General features: G+C 40.9%; 1 protein-coding gene across 1 annotated transcript; it reads right to left on the bottom strand.

Moving 5' to 3' along the window:
• Positions 1-479: 479 nt before the first annotated feature.
• Positions 480-20,519, bottom strand: LOC117535952 (E3 ubiquitin-protein ligase RBBP6-like). The gene is given in 20 exon segments (XM_034200632.1): positions 480-1,468; positions 1,470-1,879; positions 2,007-2,109; positions 2,413-4,443; positions 5,066-5,203; positions 5,467-5,760; positions 5,845-5,887; positions 8,630-8,696; positions 8,852-8,957; positions 9,410-9,543; positions 10,034-10,204; positions 10,416-10,519; positions 10,640-10,812; positions 11,437-11,576; positions 12,104-12,200; positions 12,347-12,429; positions 12,567-12,611; positions 15,364-15,412; positions 18,388-18,490; positions 20,010-20,519. Coding segments are annotated over 20 exon segments (4,878 nt in total). The 5' UTR covers positions 20,176-20,519; the 3' UTR covers positions 480-1,047.
• Positions 20,520-22,150: the final 1,631 nt, after the last annotated feature.

Below are 22,150 nucleotides of genomic sequence, written 5' to 3' on the forward strand. Positions count from 1 at the left end.
CTCCAACACACACGAACGCGCACATGACCAATGAGTGCACGAGATCAGTTTGTGCCCCGATGGAAGGCTGACAGGCAGGTAGGCCATCCATTTACTTTAGCCGGGCCGGCTCAGATGATTGGTGGTGCTTTTTACAGCGCCACGGCTTCCACCATTGACATTTTTTAATGGATTTTTTGTCAAAGCACTTCAGATATTCATTGCTATCGGGATGTTAAGAGCATTCCATGGAATATAACAAAAAGTGTATCTCGAGCCGGTTTCTCAAACTTACCTACCCCACCTTTAAGTTAACATGCTAGCACTTGCTAACTAGAGCCATACCACTAGACTAGCATCAATACAAAAGTTTGTTGCCTAATTAATTGAAAATGTGTTGCAAAATAAAAGTCTCTTAAAATAAATGGTTTCTTTTGTTTCAGTGAATCCGATAATATTACTTTTACTTACTAATGGGTGCAGTGGCAGAAAAACAACAATTTATGGATGTTACTTTTTTTTATTTCCTTCAAAACAGGAAAAACTCAAATATCCTCTGGTTAATTATTCATCCATCCAGCAGTTGATTTTAAATTAAACATTTACAAAATACATCACAGAGGTTCAAATCATAAATATTCACATTATGATTCCATTAATACGTTTTTTTTTAAATATCCTTCACATGCACTCCTGTGCTTCTGTGTGAGGCAAATCATATTACTGACTGACCTGTATTCCAAAAGTAAGATTTCCTCCAATAAAGCTGTAACATTGCAGGTTTAGTTTATAAACCATAGTTGGTGGCAGTCCTGAGCAAGTTGAGCGTATGTGCAAATTCCTTTAAATAAATTAAAAGTTAAACATTTGCTTTCATTCACATACATTTTCTCTCATAAAGTGCTTTTCCTTCACAATTTGTTCACTTTCATTTTGGATGCTGCACATTTGATATTATCTTAAGGCGCTACTAAATGTATCCTGGGAAAATACATTTGAAAAAACAAAACCAGGCACTTTTTGCACAGAGAAAGGAAAAACATAATTCAAGTAAGTTATATTTTTCTTTTATGACAGTAAAGACAACATAAGCATAGTTTCGTTCACGTCTCCGCTAATCTCCTCTTCCTCTCCATCTCTGCTTTGCTTTGAAGTCTTTGTCTTCCGTTTCTTCAGCTCTTCTTCTTCACACAGCTTTGGGCTGGCTTCTCTTTTCTCCTTTGTGTGCTTCTTTTGTTTCTTCTTCTCTTTCCTCGCATCGTCCCTGCCATTCTCCTGGCTTGTGGATGAGCTGGTGCTGTTGCTGCTGGGCCTCTCCATTTCCTGCAGCTCTCTTCCTCCCTTTTCTGGGTGATTGTTGTAGAAGTCGGGATCCTCTTTTAATGATGAGTCCAGTAATGTGTCTATAAACGTCTTGTGGACATTTTGATCAGGCAGTTCAGGAGCTTTCTTGACGAGTTTGTCTCTCTGCTCCATGTCATGTGACGTTTGAATAAGAGGAGGAAGGGGGATTACTCTTATGACTCCTCCCTCTCTCCCTGTCTCTTTCTTTCTCCCGCTCCCTTCTCCTCTCTTTTGATATTTTTCTGTCTTTCTGCCTATCCCTTGATTTGTCGCTCTCCCTCCCTCTCTCTCTGTCCCTCCGTCTCTCCATCCTTTTCTCCTCGTCTCTGTCAGTTCTGTCTTTGCCACTAGAGGGAGCCACACTTCTCTGTGAACTCCACAAAATGGGGGTTTGATCTTTCTCGGTTCTTCTATCAATTTCCACTGATGTCTCAGTTGTGACAGACACTGAGGGTGAAGGCAGATAAATTGCAGGAGCATCATTTTGAACCTTAATTGCTCCTTTTCCTAACTGATATTCCTCAGAGTCTTCCTTCTCCCATTTGGAGTGAGGGTCCTGAGACAGAGAGTGGAGGCATGACTTAGATTTCATGCAATATATGCTTAAATGTGAATTTCCATTCCATTAAGTCATGAGGCGCTTACCCTCACACATTTTAAACAATCTGGGTTTACAAACAAACCTGTGTGAGTACGAGCTCGTCCTCTTGGTTTCCAGCGATGTCCTGGGATAATTCCTCCAGAGTTTTCAACACTGTCTTCATCGCTTGATGATCCTCGCAGCTGCTGTATTAAACATTACATCAGAAATTAAAATCAGCAGTAATTTCACGACGAACAGTGGAGTCAACCATTTTTTACTTTGCATCAGGGGGCTTTTAAAAACTGAGTATGTCCTATTACTGCTAGTTAAAACCAGCAGTCAACTAAAGCTTTTACTGTGAAGCAGTCACAGGAAATGCAACATATCTAGAGCCGAGATTAGAGCTGACAAAGCAAGACAGTCATTTTTGTGCATCTTTTGACAATTAATCCGTTTTGAAATAGTGCATAATGGTAGGATAAAGAGTAAAGCAGAAACATTCTGACCTGTCATCGTCCACCATGTTGTTCAGTCCGTCATGGTGGCTCTTGCATTTGCTGCTCTGTGAATTGGACATCCTCGTATCCTGTTCTTGTTCTTGCATCATCCTCCAATTCAGTAGCTCCATCAGCTCGTCCTTTGACTTCCCCGGCAGGTTTTCTATGTTTTCCTTGAATGTGCTTTCCCCCTCAACTATCTCCTTACTTGTACTTGCGACTAACTTCATCTCCTCGTTTGACACCTCTTCTCCTTTGCTGGCCTCCATCATGTCTCTTTCATCTGGATGTTTTTCACTCTCCTCCTCCACTTCTCTGCAGAAACTACTCCACAAGTCAAAATCCTCCTTTTCTGTCTCCCGTTTCTTCTCGAACAACTCTCCTTCATCTCTGAAGGTAGCTTTCTCCCATTTCTGTCTTTTGTCTTCAGACACCTCTTCCATGTCTCTGCTGGTTTCCTTATTTTCTTCAATTTTTGTCTCTCCTCTGTTTAACCTCTCCTCCTCTCCATTACCAGCCTGAATATCTCTCTTTATTTTTCCTGTGACGCTCTCTAAATAGTGCAGATTTTCAGATTCAGACTTTTTACCTTCCAGGTTTATGTTGATGCTAATCTTCTTCTGGGGTTTCATCTGAATGCCTCCCTCCCAGATGTCTTTCTCTGCCAGAGGCCAGGTTTTCCTCTCCTTTTTCTTCTCGGTCTTATTTATCTCAAATGTAATTGGGGATTCACTGCTGCGAGTTTCAGGGTCTTTCCGGCATTTGCTGCTTTGAGCTTTTACAGAATTTCTCTCCATGTTTTCTCGTTTTCTTTTTATATTCTCCAATCCTGAAGCTCTTTTACCTTCAGGGTCTCTGTATCTGTCTCTATCCACCCTGCCTGACCCTTTGCTGGGCTTGTCTTTGTGACTTCTCCGTGCATCTCTCCTGGAGTCTGAATGTTCGCCTCTTCTTCTTTCTTTCCCTTTTTCCAAACTCCTTTGTTCCCTGCCTTTTCTTTCATAGTCTTTATCCGAACGTCTAGCTGGTTTCACGAGCTTTTGGACTGGTTCTAAGGCATCGTTGGCTGTTGCTCTCTCTGGTCCTGGGCTGCCATCTTTAAAGGGGTTTGGTCCAGTTGTGTGGCCCCTTTTTCCCTTTCTGTCATCTGTTGAGTCAGGGGAGGATGACTTTTCTACTCCTTCCTCCTTAAGTTTCTTCACAGTCTTTTGCTCGTGTTTTACCAAATTCCTATTGAGTAGCCACTTTTCATCTTGGCTCTTTTCTTGCGGTTCTTCGCTGCTTTTTGGAGGTGTGATTGGCCGGCGGCTGTTCTTCTCAGTTCGCCTTCGTTCATACGTCTTCAACTGAGCTCTGTCTTCGGATGGTGTGGAGCGCCCGTCGCTGGACGACTGAGAGTGCGGGGAGCGGCTGTCGTTAGACGAATGAGACTGAGACGAACGGTTGTCGCTGGATGTCTGGGACGGCGTTGAACGGCTGTCAAGTGAAGACTGAGATGGAGGGGAGCGGCTGTCGCTGGATGACGGAGGAGAGCGTTTGTCCACCCGGGCGCTGCGTCTACCTTGGACTCGGTTGCGAGAATCCGAGTTAGCATGCGAGTAATTTTTGCTTCCTTCTCTGTCCCCCCACTGAGGAGGATGGGGGAGACTGAGGAGGGGAATAGGCATCTGGTGGAAGTGTCCAACATAACTGCTAAAATATTTATCACACCACTCTTTGTACTCCCTTTTCCACTGCAGGAAGCGCTCTTGGTCCATGCCGCTACTTTGATTTACGTGCGGATCGTACATGTGACTTCCTGCTTCCCTCGGGTGATGCTCTCCTCGCCTCCTGGAGTCGTAGCTGCCAGAGACAGATGTCCTACTTTGGTGGCGACTGTTTCTGCTGTGATCTGAAGGCGACCTGGACCTGGAACGGTAACCCACTTGAGGTGAAGAGGACGAGGACGGAGTTGGGGAACGTTTGTAACCATAGTTATAGGAGCGGGAGGAAGTAGAGCGGGGGTGGGGGTCCCTGTGGTGGGAGTAGGGTGAGTGGGGCCTAGAAGAAAAAGAAAGACTTTAGTTGTCGCACAGTCTTTTTTTTGTTTTTAAAAAAAGGCACAACTAATAACTTTAGCTTCCAAAAAACATTAATAAGTCAGAAATGGATGATGGAAGTATTTAGCTATCTCACTTCTTTCTCATTAAAGGTGAGGTATGTAATTTTGGAGAAACCAGCTCGAGTGCGCTAGAATTTGAAAGTACACAACCGGAAAAAATCTGCCTCTTCCTTCAGACTTCCTCACAGAGCCCCTCCTCCAACACACACGAACGCGCACATGACCAATGAGGGCACGAGATAAGTTTGTGCACAGATGGAAGGCTGACAGGCCATCCAGTTATTTTAGCCGGGCCGGCTCAGGTGATTGGCCGGCTTCCACAGATTACATTTTTTTAATGTATTTATTGTCAAAGCATTTCATGTATTCATTGCTATCGGGATGTTAAGAGCATTCCATGGAATATAACAAAAAGTGTTTCTGAAATAAATTACATACCCCACCTTTCATTGTCGCCGCACTTTATTTATTCCTAGATTTCTTTATTTTACCTATTTTTCATTTATGAAGGAAATCCAAACGATAAAAAAAGTAGGTAAACTTGAAAAAAGGCACAAATACCTTGATCTCCCTTGGGACCTGGACCGGGATCTGGACCTGCTTGAAGAGCGCGAGTAGGAGCGAGCAGACTTGGACTTAGAAGACTTTGAATGAGAACCAGAGGAGGTGTGTCTGTGGGAAGATCCTCTGTGAGGTGACCTGAAGGACAAAGATAGAGGAGGAACAGTTTTTATTTCATATTACTATCAGTATATTATTCCTTATACTACAATAGCTCGGCAGCTGTTACTAAACTGATCGGAAAATACCAATACACAAAGTATTCTCGATGTTTCAATAACGCCACTTATACTTTAACCTTTTCTTTTTTATTCTTACCTGAAATTGTAGTAAAGGATAAAACCAGCAAATTCGTTCTCACTAATTTAATATCCTGTGATGTGTAATTGGTAATGACGTACCTCTCCTTCTTTCTCTGCATGTACCACTCCTTGGGGATGAGCGCAGGGATGGAGGTGGAGGGGCACAGGGGAGCGATGGGGGCACCCGGGAGGTTTGGGAGCGTCCAGACGGCAGGTGGGTATCCAGGAGGGTAAGGGCTGAGAGGTGGAGGAGCTGTGAGGAAGGTGTGGAAATGAGGGGGGGGGAAGAGAGGGGGGGGAGGAGTCGCTGGATATGGAGAGGAGGAAGGAGGGCGCTGCTGGGTGTTCAGCTCAGTCCAGCCTCCCGGGGGACAACCTGAGGAGGAAGAGGAGCTGTGGGAGGAAGGAGAAAAATCATGTCAATATTGAATCAGTGGGTACAATACAGACAAGTAATCAAACAAACACTTCACTGACCTCTCCCAGCACGTTGGTGGCCCAGAGGGTCTTGGTGGTGGATCTGCAGAAATAAATGGTTGTGTTATTATAGTTCTCAACATAATGATAAATAAATAAAAATAAATTGACAGAAAGAGGGATACTTTCACATTGCAAGCCTTAGGGCTCAATTTGGATTTAGTGCTCAAAACAGCTTTTTTAAGCATATTTTAAATGTGGCAAAGATCTGATGTAGCCACTGTCAACAAATAAAGTGTTGCTGTTATCAGGGCTAATGAATGGAGATCTGACCTCTGACGGTACGTCCACACAGCAGCGTTAAAAAAATCTTCCAACGCTTCTGCCCATTCACTTTGAATGGGGTGACGTCACTTTGCCTCACTTTTCGCCGAACTGCATTGTGGGAAGCAAAGCGGAGATTTCCAGGCAACTCAGGATTCAAAAGTTGAGCAATGTTCAACTTTTGAATCTTCTGAAGCTTTCGGTGGAAGCGTCAGCCAATCAAATCATATGCCAGTACAAGCTCTAGCCAGGGGCGGACTGGGGGGAAAAAGTGGCCCGGGGATTAATTGACAGACAGGCCCACTTAATGCGCGGCATGCATCGGCCGGCCGGCGACGAAAGTATGTTACTTAACAAAAAACCCTATGCATTTTATGTTATTTTGGACAATTATTCATATAGTAATCACATTTCCTGCCCTTGAGTTGCCTAGAGCAAAATAGTTACGGCATATATTTAGTGATTTTAATGTTAACAGATCATTGATGCAATAACATTTTGACCCAATTTGCCTGACTTGACACATGGAATAAAACATGGGCGTAGGAAGCATCCTCAATGTGGGGGAGACAATTTAACAAGGGGTGTGGGCAGGTGGTGGTCCTCACCTCCTCTAGGGGGGTCCGGGGGCATGCTCCCCCGGGAAGATTTGTTTTTTAAATGTTGAAGTTAAATGCATCAATCTGGTCCATTTTGAGAGCAAAATTAGGGACTAAATCTATGGCAGTCAGTAGGGGCTTGGACTGTGAGCCGTAGGGTCGCCGGTTCAAGTCCCCGACCAGACCTATTTGGAGTGTGGACTTCTACTTGGAGAGGTCCCAGTTCACCTCCTGCCGTGGTGCCCTTGAGCAAGGCACCAGACATCCCCCTTCCCCCCTCACTCCCATTGCTCCGCGGGCGCTGTACAATAGCTGCCCACTGCTCCTAGTACTAGACTCCTGGTACTAGGATGGGTTAAAAGCAGAGAACACATTTCACTGTGCGTGCTGTGTGCTCTGCATGTGTGACCATTAAAGAGGGGTTCATCCCTCCCAATTCTTCTTCTTCAACACCCATATGAAACAGAACTGTAAACAGATTAACTTTTTCTTTCAACATTTATTTGAACAGCAAGTCGAGGCAAAAGTGACTGCACCCAAAACAATAAACCTGCTAGCTAACTAGCCTAAACTCAGTAACAGAATGTGGGCAACACGTTCTTCTCCACAGCCGCGCGACCTCTGAGTCAGACATCACTTCCCCCTTTTCTATCCTACGGGTACAGCCGTACAGCCACTCCCCCTGAACCCTGTTGTAACAACATAATACACTTTTTGGGGATGCAGCTTGGGATGTGAGGACATGGCTTAGAAAGGGCGTGTCGCCTTCTGTCCTGCCAGTGTTGGCAGGACATTAATTAAAATGTCGAACTCGGACTTCATTTTAAGGACATTTCGGCCAGGGGTGAAGAGCTATATTTGTTTAAGCACCGGATTGGCAAAACAGGAGAGTGTGTGCACCAGTCTGCCTTGATCTATGTATTCATGTCCGTGACTCTCACAGTATCTGCTGCCCGCAGCTGTTTTATAGAAGGAAAACCTCCTTCACTTCATGAAATCTCTGCAGCACCAGGAGGCAGCGGGAGGGCTAACTCAGCCTCTGAGAAGAGGAGCGCGCAGTGCCTTTCACGCACCGCCTTTCACGCACCGCCTTCACTGTGTTTACCTTCAGAATCATTAGAAAGGCTAAAGAGCGGTGTGGCTGATGTGTTTTAACCACACACACGATTTAAACGCAGACTTTTGTTCCTGTTATGTTGTTATTGTTTCACTGAGCGGACCCGCACATTTTTTTCAAACGCTCGCCTTTTTGGTCCATCTGCGCGGTTTTGTGCGCTGGAATGATTCGGCTGTACCTTTAGTAATGAATATTAAATGTTGTGAGGAAATCTTTCCACCAATAATTCCAATAAGTAATCCAAAATTCAGGTTTCCAAACACTTCAGGTTTACGAAAGTAACTGTAATCAGATTACTCGTTTTTCAAATGTAACACGAGCTGAATACAGTTACTTGATTTTTGTATTCTGATTACATAACGCCGTTACATGTATTCCGTTACAACCCAACCCTGACCACACCCCACTGGGCTGGGCTGGGCCGGAACACTTACAAATGTGGGCCCACACACAGCACCGGCCCACCGGGAAAACTCCCGGTATTCCCAATGGCCAGTCCGCCCCTGGCTCTAGCCAATCAAACCGCTGCTTGTGTGTCAGGGGCGGGAGATTCATGTGATTGGTTGTTGGTCGAGCTTCAGACACGCCCGCCGGCAAGCTTTTTCCAAAGCCGCTGGACGTACCGTTACACTGAGGTCACATTGCAAAAGAATAAGAGCTGTATCTGATTAGGGACAACGTATAAAAGTGCCCCCCTATCATAATTGAAAAGATCAGATACCATGTGATTTGGGATGAAAAAACAGATCTCAGTCATATATGCGCAACAATAATGTTTGCCCGCAGTCTGAATGTAGTCACTGACCTGAGGAGGGCTGCTGTTGATTCACACGGCCTGTCTGCGGCGGCTCTGCCTCTGGAGTAAGGTTAACCTGAGCAGATACAAACATTGTAAATTAAAAACAGAGGAAGTTGTTGCAGTGTGTGTGTGTGTGTGTGTGTGTGTGTGTGTGTGTGTGTGTGTGTGTGTGGTGTGTGTGTGTGTGTGTGTGTGTGTGTGTGTGTGTGTGTGTGTGTGTGTCCTCACCAGTGGGATCAGCTGTGACGGAGCATCAGTGAGCTCTTCAGATGAAACCGGTGCAGACGGGGCGACAGCAGCTGCTGAGTCATCGTCTGTCTTTTCTTCAGCCTCCCTGAACAAACAACCGAAATGTTACAGCGCCACATGAACGCAAATCAGGGTGACTGTTTATCCGTTCTTCTTTGCCATCATTCCTCAAAACTTAACTGTAATATGGATACAAAGGGCTATTCCAAATTATTGGAGCTACTGAATGTTTATTTTATGCAATACAAATTGAGATTTTTAAGAGGCCATTTTTGTGTGAATATAAACCACTTTCCACACAGGGTATTTTCATGGAGATCTCTGTCCACATTTATAACACATTAACAGCATAACATTACCAAAATCACCTTCCAAATACCAGCCAACATCTGCTTTTTCAGAAATCAAACAGAAGGGGATATCAACTTTAAAATCTTACGAATAATAACTTTAAAAATCACAAGTAGGTTTGACAACCAGGGGAGGCAGCAGAGCACCATATATTGATGATACTGCTGTGTGAGTGTGTTTAAGTACTTCTCAGGTGTCTCCAGGTGGCTTTGCACAGGCTGGCAGGAAGTGCTTGGCGTGTTGGGGGCAGAGACGGCGCTTGTTGGCACCTGAGAGGATGGCGGTGTGTCTGCAGCCTGTGAGTGTTGGCGGAGAGGGTCCTAAACAAAGGAGAGAACCAGGCTGATATAGTAGAATATGCATTTTTTTTATACACATGTCAAATTGTTTTACTACAATAAAAATCTCCCATCATCCTCTATCTGGCTTAAGGAGGAAAAAGAATGGAAGGAAAAACATTGCTTTATGACAGTATGTGTCCTTTAATAAAAAAAACACATCATACAAAACGAAAAGAAAGGAGAGAACAAGAAAATATAGTAGGAATCAGATGTAGTAAAGGGATTCGGGGTAACCTTCAGCAACGACATAATAACGAGCAATTCTAAATAATATCTAGACAGGAAAATATAAATTTTTGAAAACTGCTTAAAACCTGCAGTATACTTCACTTAATTTGTTTCATACATTTTCACACACCCTCACGACAAACATCTGATTGTGAACAAATATAACAGTAATTATTCTCTTTGCTCCTGAGTCATGCATTATTTCTGCCTCCCTGTTGAAACACATCATTATGAGGTTTACCTGCTGTCTGTGGTTTAAGAGGAGAGGCTTCTGAGGCTGGATCTGCACTGTGAGAGGGGGCGGGGTGAGGGCAGGACTCAGGGTCGGGGTTGGATTTTGGGATTGGGAGGCACTGCATCCTTTCTTCAGACTTTTAGTGAAGCCTCGCTCTTTCTTAAAAGTGTCCACAGCCTGGGTTGGAAGGAACAGTTACTATAACATTTCCATACTGAAGTCAAAAACTATGAAAAGTCCAACACTGAAAAATCATTTATTTGTCCCACTATGGAGAAGTATGCAAAAGGATATCTATAAAGGATTAATAAATATATGATACATAGACCACACATTAAAAAACATTTACCTAATTCCCCTAAAAACTTGATTTTAATAAATATTTCACCTGTCGGAGAAACTTATTGGCTATCAGGTTATCAGGTGAGACATCTGATTGGCTACAAGTGGGGCAGACGTGATCCTCTGAGTCCAGCAAGGCGCTCCGAATACCTGAGCAAGAAAAAAAAAAGAAAGTAAAATGGAAATTTAAAAATCTTCAGCTTACTTTTTGCTGGAGATATTACATAATATTGATTTATTCCTTGCTGTGTGTGTTTAGTGAACACTCACAGTCGTCGCAGTAGCTGTTTCCGCAGCAGGGTATGACCACAGCGTCGCTCAGCAGGTCATGACAGATGAGACAGAGCAGCTCCTCGGGGACAGGATCCTCCTCGTCCTCTGACTCCGAATGATCCCGGGGGACGAACGGAGGCCTCTCCTTCTTCCCGATGGCGTACGCCTCACTACAGAGACACCACATTTGCTTTTTATGTGTGTGTTGATGGTGACTTGCACTAGAGTGCCTCAGATATGAATATATAATCCATAACAATTTTTAAACTAAGTTTGTACTTGAATATAGTTAAGTTGATGTATCAATGTTATTTACTTGATTTTAAAAAACATTTTGTCACACAAATGGAAATGAACACTTGCAACTGCAGAGTAAAGTATCATTCATTTTTCAATTACACAGACCGTAAAAAAATAAATAAAGAATTGTTAATACAATTACCATTAATAATGTTTGGGATAGAGCCTAAGATTAGTGCAATACTTTCTTTACAAGTGACCATAACAGTTAAAGGGAAAGAAGGGAAGTATTTATATGAGGCGACACCTAAAGTTTTTTGTGCTTCAAGTTTAAGATAGGGAACAAAATAAATAAGAAAAGAAGCTAGTAGTTTCCCCCTATTTCCAGTCTTGATGCTAAGCTAACAGGCAGCTGGCTGTAGCATGTACATTAGACACAGACATGAGCTGTTTTAATTTGCTTATATAACTCTTAGCAAGAAAGAGTATTTCCTAAATTGTCAAACCAATCTTTTAAAACAAAGGACACTCAAACATTGACTCTTCTGTCTCACGCGTCTATTGTAGGAACCGCGTAACGTCCACAGCTGGTCAGCATGGCTCCCTTTACGGAGGGATCGTCCACTTCCATCATGAAGGAGCGAGGGATGCCTGAACTTTTCTTTATTTTCACAGGGGCTTCCTGGCTCTTATCCTGCTTTCAAACACACACGTCAACATTTAGTGCTAGGGTTTACAGTCAACAACTAAGTACATGCTACCCCTTAGCATACAGTGCACACAGACACATGCTAACAACATCAACACACACATTTCTAAAATAAATACTGGATATATGAAATATAAAGACAAACACATTTACTTAGGTACTGTATTCAAGTTTAATTGTAGGGTATTTGAACTTGACTTAGTATCCTTTAGTATTTGATTTATATGCTACTTTTTTTCATCTATTACACTACAATTGTAAGCAAATACTGTACTGTACATACAAAACAACGAAACAATAAGGATATACTATTATGGATTAGGATGAAAGTTAAAAGAGTGATTAAAGGTGGTTAAAATAACAACGAAGAACACATTAATCCAGTGATATCATATTTATTGGTCATTCTGCATAATGAGTACTTCCAGTTTTGGCACTTTTAATACTTTAGTGAGTATTTCTGCACTGCAGTATTACTACTTTTAGTTGATAAAAACAGTACTTGCTCTTACCGCTGTGCTTGGACAATTCCTGATGTGGTGTCCACTTCCTCCACAGCGATAACAGGTGTAGTTCGCAGGAAGCACAGTAACAGGCTTCTTGCTGTAACTAGAGAGAGAAAGAGCAAGATAATGAGATATGGATGGATGGAAAAGACAGAAAGAAGATCAAGTTGAGTAATGGAAGTCAAGAGTAAAGTTAAGACATGTTGACACAGAATTTAAGAGATTAAAACAATAACTGAGGTGACTCACTTCGTGGGGTCATAGCCCGTCTGATTCATCATAACTCTGATCTTATCCTCCTCTGACCCTTCCACATCAGCCAGATTAGCCATCTGCATGTGCGCGCACACACACACACACACACACACACACACACAAACACACAACACACAACACACAACGCAGGTCAAAGAGGAAGCTGACTCACTTGAACCAGAATAAATATTTAATAAAAGAAAAGAGAGTATACCTTGGAGAAAAGGGGTAAGGCTCTGGAAGAATTTAGGTCATCCATCTGTTAGAATTAAACACATAATCACTTTCACTGGTGAAGCGATGGGAGCCTCCAGGTTACATGTGTTCGAAAGGATTGAGAAAATTGGGTTTTTATATTGTAAAAACACAAAGAAACTCCAAAATAATAACTTGTTGTCCTGCTGTTGTTAACGCTTTACCCCTGCTACCTTTGAGGATTTACTCTAGGGAAAAAGTAGCTGTTGTGTGTCATATCTTTACTTTAATAACAGTTTGAGCCGAGATGTACACCAGAATCCAGCAGTGATTTTCATACAGAGTGGATAATAAATGTCTGTTCTGATCCCAGGATTACTGACTCAGCAGCTCCTGCTATTTCTAGTGACTCTGAACATAATAATGCGCTCTAGGAATTGTCCTTTTGTCGGGTGAAAATAATGCCCTCCTCCATCACCCAAGTTTGTCCAGTAATAGGTATTGAATTGTCCCCAAAAGGATGAATCATAATAACGTTGGTGATCCCTTGATTTAAAATCTAGCATTAAAAATGTAAATGTGTCGAGTAATGAAATCTCCAACTCTAACAAATCACCTTCAGCCTCAGCTGTGTCTAGGCCTAATTACAATTTGCTAACAGGCTATGCTAACTGAGAGGACAGGGTAAACATTGCTCCTTTGAAACATCCACATGTTAGCATGCTGATATTAGCATTTAGCCCAAAGTAACGTAAACTTCTTTTTTTACAAGAAATAACATTCACAAATTACAACATAAACGGTACACTCGGGTCCACGTTTTTTAACTACTGATCTCTATATTCACAGAGTAGTGTCACTACATAGATTTGACCAACTTCAAACGAGCCAAATATACAAACACATATTATAAATCATAAACGTAATGTACTTTCAAACTTAAAGTTGCCACTTCACATCTACACGCAATTGTTTTTCTCTTATATACAAGGTTATATAATGACTGCGCTATATCAGATTGTAAATGGAAGTAATTAAGCTTAAATCAAATATATCAAGTTGCATTATGGGAAATGTAGGATTGAGTCTTTTGGAAGTTTGAGAGGAATGGGGGTACAGTATAAGTCAGGATTTATTTTCCTTTGCTAATTTGATGTTCATTGTTTTTCCAAGATGTATTTTTTGACCCCACCATCTACGTTATATCCACCATTACAATTGCTGCATTCCTGTATATGTAAAAGTTCAGTTTCATTTGTCTTTACTTGAGATGGAAAATGTGGATACAAGATTTTAAAGATCAATCGGAAATAATATGGAAGTAAGTCAAACACATAATCAATACATAAGACAGATTCATACAAACAACTTTATCTTTATTGGCAGAAAAAAACACAAAAGTATAAAAAACGTTTTGTAGTCCAACAGACACTTCTGCTATTGAGAAACCAGAGAGAGAATCAGGTCAGTGCAAACTACTTCAAGTGAAGAGCTTTGGAAAAGTGCTTGAGTTAGTGGACAGGATCAAAAACACAACTGACACTGCACACAATAACAACAGTGCACCACTGGGTCTTTATGAGGAATGGGTTAAAGAGAGGCTCTGCTTATGAGCTCAATCTGAAACACTGTAAATCCAGCATTAATAATAAACCGGTTTTATCCAGGGAGTTAGTAGTTAGTGTTGAATTTCTATTTCAAAACAAGCAAACTTTCAATACATTAAGTTCTTTATTGGATGATAAGAGTTTGGTGGCTGTTAATGATACAACATGTAGGGCATCTGCTCACTTATTCTGTAGATTTAGGTATAATAATGTTTTATTTGGACAGATTTAATAATTCAGTGGGTTCAGTCATATCTTGGAACCGAATTAGATCCAATACACAAAATAAAAAAACTAAATTAAAGTGTAACTTGACTCAAGTGCAAGCAGGTATAACAAAAAAGACACATTTTAAAACTGCTAAATACTTTTAATTGAGAAGTACTGTACATATTTCCACAGTAATTAGTCATATATTTATTGTATGTGTTCTACACATTGTCTTATGTTTGAGAACAGTTTTATTATATTTCTATAGTTGCTCTAGTTAAATGTTTATTTCTCTTACTATGTTTATGTATGTACCGTTATACCACAAAGCAACTTCCCAGTATGTGGATACTTTACTTACTTAAGGTAGATTTTGCTTAAGTAAGATTTTATATGGTAGGACTTTTACTATTTCGATACTAGTGTTTTGGTACTTTAACTTGAGTAAAGCATCTGCATACGTCTTCCTTGGCAACTGAACAGTGGTTGTTGATGGAGCAGCTCTTAAAACATCAGTTAGGGTTATCAGCTGTGAGTAGCTGGCCTGCATGATAAAGTTTGACCCGCCCGAGCTGCACCCCCCCCCCATAGATAGATAGATAGTGGTGATGTCGAGGTGACACAGCAACGTGTTAAATAAACAGCTGAGAGTCTCTGTTGGAGAGCAAATACACTTTCCCTAATGGTTCATTGTTGATTTCTATTTCACAGTCGAACTGCAAATGTATTAATTCATTCTAAAATATGATTTCTATAAGAGCAGTGTCTCTCTGTAAATGAAATCCTGACAAGCACACTACTTCCTCTTTGCAACAAGAAGTGAAACTGCGAAAAGAGGCTTTACATTTTTGATTTAGGGTTTCATTTGTTTCAAATCAACCCAAAGCACACGTTCCTGCTTATGTTCAAGCAGAGATATGAGGCCATTTTTAACAACTACGTGTGTTTAGTGGAGCTGTGGGTGAAGAGGTGCGGTGGGATTAGGGTTAAGTTACGTACGGCTTTGAAGGCTCCAAAGGCGTTGCTAGTCTGGATGTCAGATCGCTCACTGAAACAGAACAATACATTCATTTCAAAACAGTTGTCCTTCACATAGTAAAACAATGCAACCAAAGATTAGAACTGAAATATATCGTACAAAATATCTATATCACAACAAAAAAAGGGAATCGCTCAATTAATACAAATACTTTCTAAAGACTCTAAAGTTTTAAAAAGGTGAAAACACAGAGGCCTTTCACCCAGGTTTGGGTAAAAAACAAGTCAACTTATTTTAACATAACTAAACTGACATCTTTCTCTTTAACCTAACAAAGTATTTTGTTGCCTAAGATCTTTGCAGTGTGGGATTAATGGTTTCATTCCAGGTGGTGATTTCCTACATACCCGAAATGCCCCTAAACAAGATATAAACTTGAATGATATGAACATGTTAAAACATGAGTTGATTGAAGAAAATTATTATATTTCTTTGGCTAAAGAAACTTAGACTATGTCGGTTATTTCTATGAGATCTCAGTGTCATCAAGACTTTACAAGTTGACGTTTACTGAACAATAAAACAAACAATCCTCACTACAATAAACTGACCGATAAATGGCAAGATAATTACTCACATCTGTTTATTTTAACAGTACATTTTCAATGAGTTTAAATGAAGGGTTTGGGTGTACTTTGTAAACGCCTTTAAAATGACTCAAAGTTAAGTCAAATGAGTAAATGTCAGTCTGCCCGTGCACGTGGAGAATTATTTGCTGCATTCAGTCTTGTGGGTGGCGTTGCACCTCTGTAGCTCTCATTATTCTCCACCCGTCTGCATGGTGCTGCTGACGGGGCTAATCACATGACCGCCAGTCTGTTCCAGTGAGGTCTTTCCTGCTTTCCAAGCACAAACCCCACACACTGCTGGCTGTCCTGTCAAAGCCCGACTAATATCTGGGTAATCCCTGGGAACGTCACCCTGGAGTTACATGGAGTTCTACTCTTTCCCTTTTTACTGTGAGCATATTTTGTCATGGAAGTGTTACGCAATAACCCAGTGTAACTCACATTCGACTATAACTGAAAGATTTAGGTATTAATCATCGCGATCATGTTTATAGCATTTCTTTCTCCACCACTGTGATCAGACACATTTCTACTCAAAAACACAACAAAGGCCTTTCCTATATTTTGTTAACCTGCAATCTACTTGTACACTGCTTAGGGTCTACATCAGGGCTTCTCAAACTCCGGACCAAGATCCGGATCCGGACCGAACTAGAAATCAATCCGGACCGAACCCTGTGTCCCATTATAAAAAAAAATCAACTCTGATTCTGATGTAAATTAAAGTGGACCTATTATGCTATATTGGAAAAAATATATTGTAGGGCCATACCTATACAAATATAGGTCTGTGAAGTTTTTTACTTAAAATATGAAACAGATCACCCATTGTAGCCATGCCTCATACTGCTCATACCCCTCTTGTGCAGCCCTGTTAGAGAAACGCGGATTTTGGGTCCTTAGCTTGAAAAAAAAAAGAGGAGGCGGAGCTAATGCCTGATCAGAATTCTACCGGAGATAAAGTTAAATTCTGCTGTGATAAAACGCCATCCTGTTCTAATCCACATCAAGGATTATTTCTGAAACAGTATGGAGCTCAAATGCTTTTTCTCTTGCAGGTTTATCACAAGGTGAGTTCCTTGTTTTATTTCCTGCTTTTTAAACACATGTGCTCTCCAGTACAGGTTAGCTCTGAGTGTTAGCGAGGCTTGCTAATGTAAACAAAGACGAGATTACGTCCAAAACACGTTCATTACGCGTCAGGCATTGTTTCTGATAGCAATTTTCTGTGGGTCCGCGGCCGATTTGACGTCAGATTGGCAGCAAATCTGTATCCGCTCGTTGTACCTCTGTTTTTAAAAGATTTGGGTACGGAGGAAAAGAGAGCGGGTTTTATTTTCTGACGCTGCGTGAGTTCCCCGACGCACCGGGCGGGGACACATATTTATGTATAAAATACATCACAAAGTGCATTTTGCATGATAGGTCCCCTTTAATGTATATTGTCTTGTGTCTGACGCGTTCTGAGAATGAACGTGCATATATTTACTTGTGTGCGCGAGTGTCACACACATTTGAGTTAACCACAAGGTTACCTTGACTTTCTAATGCTTCTAATGCCATTTTTGCAGAGGTTCAAGGCATTGGCTACAGACAAACAGTGCCATTTCTCCCACTAGTTCAAGCCATGATACTGTATGTATTGAATGTCTGTGTGTATACAGGGGCACCGTTTACCAACAGGCAAGTGCTTGAACCAGAAGGGGGCCCCCAAATAAGGTAGATTAATCCAATCCAACTTTATTTATATAGCACTTTAAAACCTCCTGACTAAAGTACATGCATAGCGCTCCGAAACTGCTTCTTAATTTCAGTTTCGTTGCTCCGCTCCGGGGGTGTGGGGGGGGGGGACTTTACTGGCATTGATCCGGACCATTGACCTTGTATAAAATTCACAAGTGGACCTTTAACAAAAAAGTTTGAGTACCCCTGGTCTACATGATCTGGTATTAGTTTGGAATATTAGCGCCTGTGCCATAATTACTAGGGCTGATTATTTTCATTAGCAATTGATCTGGATATTATTTTGTTTGTTTATTGTTCGGTCTATAGAGTTTCAGAAAAAGGGAAAAATGTCCATCCAAATTTTTCAATGTCAAAGGTGATGTATTAAATATTTTATTGTCAGAAACAGAGAAAAGCTAGAAATAATTTACATATGTTAGAGGCTGAAAACAGCAGTTTCTGCCACTAGCATGGACAAAATATTTGTTATAAGAACTAATAAACAAATCAAGTTTATCAACTAATAGCTTCAATACTCACTCAAGTGTTATTTATCTATATCTGAGTATCTTGGTGGAGTCCTTTAAAGAGTGAACTTACATTAAAAAGGTATCTCGTATGGATTCTCAGGGATATCTATAATAATATTAGTGCAGGACTTCAGCTATGGGAAAACGTTTTGACACTTACAGGTTGCGGGTCTTGCTTGAGTTTGGCTTTCCTCCGACGATGGGGATTCTCCTGACGATGACGGAGGAGCCTTTGGGGATCGAACCATCGTCATCTGTGAACTCTGAGAGGGAGCGGTGGAGAACGTGAGAGCTTAAAGTTTTAGTTGGATTGTTTTGTTTTAACATCATTGGCTTTAAAAGAAATTACTCGTTAGCAAAATAATTACATTACAGTAAGTTAAGCAGATTAGGTACTTCATTCTTCTAGTTATACAAATTTACTTTGGATGTGAATATTCACATTTCTACACAGGATAATACATACTTTATATTCATTTGTACAGCCTGGTAAACTGGTTTAACTTGTGAATTAAACAAGTATTAAGACCCTTTACATCCTTCAGAAAACCAGTCTGCATGACACAGCACTTTTATAAGACTGACATCCGATGCAACAAGCCTGAAAATCCTTCCTATAAAAGCATGATGCTCTTTCTTTTCGATTTTACTTCACTTTTAGTAAACATGTCTGTAAACTTTTACATAACATCTTAACCTTTTTTGTCCTCTGGGTTGTGCTTTCAGTGGAAACACATTACTCAGAATATGAAGAGTTTATGAGCTTATCTGCAGGATATTGGTCACACACTGAAGTGATTCTTATCATTCATAGATGATAATCAGGTTTTATCTGCATGTCACTCTTTTTCTCTACTTGAATTATTGAGTTTAACTTTTATTGTTTACCACTGATGATTCATTTGAATCCGTGTGTGTGTCTTGACTTTTGGTCATGACTAGTCTGTGGTCCTACCCCACTTATTCTATTTTTACCCACATCTCTCTGAGATATACATGACCTGCTGACCCCCCACCACCATGCCATGTAATTAATGACACGAGGCCTGAATGCAGCAGGAATGTGGCCCATTCATTAGATGCCTTTCGGTTCTTGCTTTGACTTTTTTTTGGACCCCCTGACAAACTAAAAGACATGACGCAGCGGCCCCTCTCAACACACAGCTGTCAACCCTGAACCACGTGTTTAAAAGTACTCAGATCTTGTACTTAAGTAAAAGTAGGAGTACCAGAGTGCAGGAATACTCTGTGAGGAGTAAAAGTCCTGCAATAAAAATGTTACTCAAGTAAAAGTATTGGCACCTTAATTAAAGTACTCATTAGGCAAAATGGCACATTTCAATAATATGATATGATTATAATTATTGATGCATTAAAGTGTTATCACAGCTGGTAAATGTGTAGCTAGTTTTAATGACTTTGTATACTGCAGGGTAGCTTGTGCAAAGTAACTCTAGCTATTGGTAAATGTAGTGTAGTAAAAGTACACTACTTACCTCTGAATTGTAGTGGAGTAAGGAGTCAGTCCCTCAAATGTGCACTTAAGTAGCCTACAGTACTTGAGTAAATCTACTTAGTTACTTTACACCACAGCTCATGCACATTAGACCTCTTTTTGTTTGACTTTTTTTGGACCCCCTGTCAAACTAAAAGCAGCCCCCTCTAACCGCAGAGCTGTCACAACTGGACCACGTGTTTTCTTCCAAAGTTCAAAACCTCCAGGATAAACACAGCGTTATCAGCCCCCCCCCACACACACACAACCACCATGCTATTTATTACCTTCTTTATTCTGTGCGTTGGTGATCTGCAGGTCGCAGTCCCCGGCTCTGAGCTTCTCCCTGCCCATGATCTGCCTCTTCAGGTCCCTCAGCGTGACATGCAGGCCGTCAAAAACCACCGTGTCGTAGCTGAGTTTAGAGGAGAATTTATAATGAACATGAGTCATGCTGAGGTAAAGCAGAAACCTCGCCCTACACTGTCAGAAAACCGACAGTTAGTCCAACGGAACACCTGTGCTAGTTGCTATGGGAGTAGAGAAAGTTAGCTAACGTTCACTAGCGTTAGCACCGGTGCGTAGAGCGTCTAATAATAAGCTCCGTCGGTGATTAAAAAGTGCCCGTTAAAGTGGCTTTCACAGGATGACATGTCCCGGTGCCTGGTGAAACAGCAGCAGTGACTCAAAACCAACCACACTCCGTCAGTTTTCAGTCAAATGTGAACTTTTATTCCTCCCAATGCTGCTATGAAGCAAAGCTGACAGAAACTACCAGCTGTTTCCACAAGCAACGGCTCGTCAGCACGGTGCTGCACCAGCTGATGCTGCATTCAGGGGATCCACTCAAACGCAGACTTTTAAGTTTCAAAGTTATTATTGCGAAAATGTTAATTCCTAATAATATCCTGTAAGGTTGAAAGTTATTGTAGACTGCTAAATTCGCTTTGTGCTTCAAGAAATTGTTATTTGTTTCAACTGCATTTGTCTACAATGCATTTTGTATGCATCAGATGTTTTGTTATTTTCAGTACTTTAAATGTATCCACGTCATACTCGGCGGCCAAGACAAATGTAATTATGTTTGTTTACTGTTATATTTGCAGTATACGTTATTATTGGGTATAAGTCGAATTAAACAAACCCCCTTACAGAAACATTTGTAATAGTGTCTAAAACTCAATTTTGTCTGACTTCATGCCTGCACTTGACTACATATTTTTTGGATTTAGAGATTTGCAATTTTCCTCCCTACACCTGAAGGCAGCATCTTGCCTCCTGTGCACCTGTTTACAGTCTATGGTTTGAACCCTATGGTTTGAACTCAGGCGACACCAGGCAGCCTGGCGCAAAGAGAAACAGATTCACTAATAAAGAAGATTAAGTAATAATGGCTTTCACTTAAACAACTTTTTCTGTGGAGATTTGATGGCTTGATATTGTTTTTTCCCCACCAAACTGCATTGTAGGGAGTCTAAGAAGCCAAACAGTCTACGTTAAAGGACCACAGAACAAGTGTATTGAATCGTAAATGATTTTTTTTTTTTTAAACCAATCATTTTCAAATCAAGTTAAAGGTTGACTGCAGTCCTGTTTCCTGTGAAGCCTAATATCTCCAATAGATGGCGACAAAGTGTTATTTATGATGATAACTGCATGTGTGTGTGTGTGTGTGTGTGTGTGTGTGTGTGTGTGTGTGTGTGTGTGTGTGTGTGTGTGTGTGTGTGTGTGTGTGTGTGTGTTGAGCTGTGCTGCAGTGTGCAGTCAGTCTTAAATGTGCATATACTGACACGTTTGGACCCATAGATATAAACACATGCCTATTATTGTAAGTGAAATACATCTTTGTTTCATTTGACTATATACATACAAACCTCATCTCCATTCAGGTTTCTTTACAGAGAATGAGAATGCCGTTGACATTTTTGCATTACAGTCAGTGGGTGTGATTAGGCCACAGCCACAAACTAATCCTTCAAATCATTATAAAAATCCATTAGGCTATAGTTGGATTTAATTCAATTTGGACCGCCTGAAATACCAATTCTTCATATCATCACTTACAATCTTGATAAGTTGATTTCTTGGCATGAACAATTACATTTCCCACTATTGACACATTTCTTTGATATTTTAGAAATGTAAGCCAATATTTTTGACATTTATCTTCGAGATAAATTGATAACAAATGTGATGTCTGTACTGTGAACATGAAGGTAAAGCTAGAATGTGTCTTACCTTAGCATTAAGACTGTAAAAAAGAGGTAACTCCTGGCTCTTTTAAAATGTTGCAAAGTCCACCTGGCACCTAAGAAAATTAATGATCAATTAAAATGTTTGTTGTTTATTTGGTTCAAAAATCAAACTGCAAAAATTACAATTTGATAGAAAGTAGAACAGGATTGGACAAAAAACTGATTTTGCAGTC

Source organism: Gymnodraco acuticeps, unplaced genomic scaffold (assembly GCF_902827175.1).
Source record: "Gymnodraco acuticeps unplaced genomic scaffold, fGymAcu1.1, whole genome shotgun sequence".
Classification (NCBI taxonomy): Eukaryota; Metazoa; Chordata; class Actinopteri; order Perciformes; family Bathydraconidae; genus Gymnodraco; species Gymnodraco acuticeps.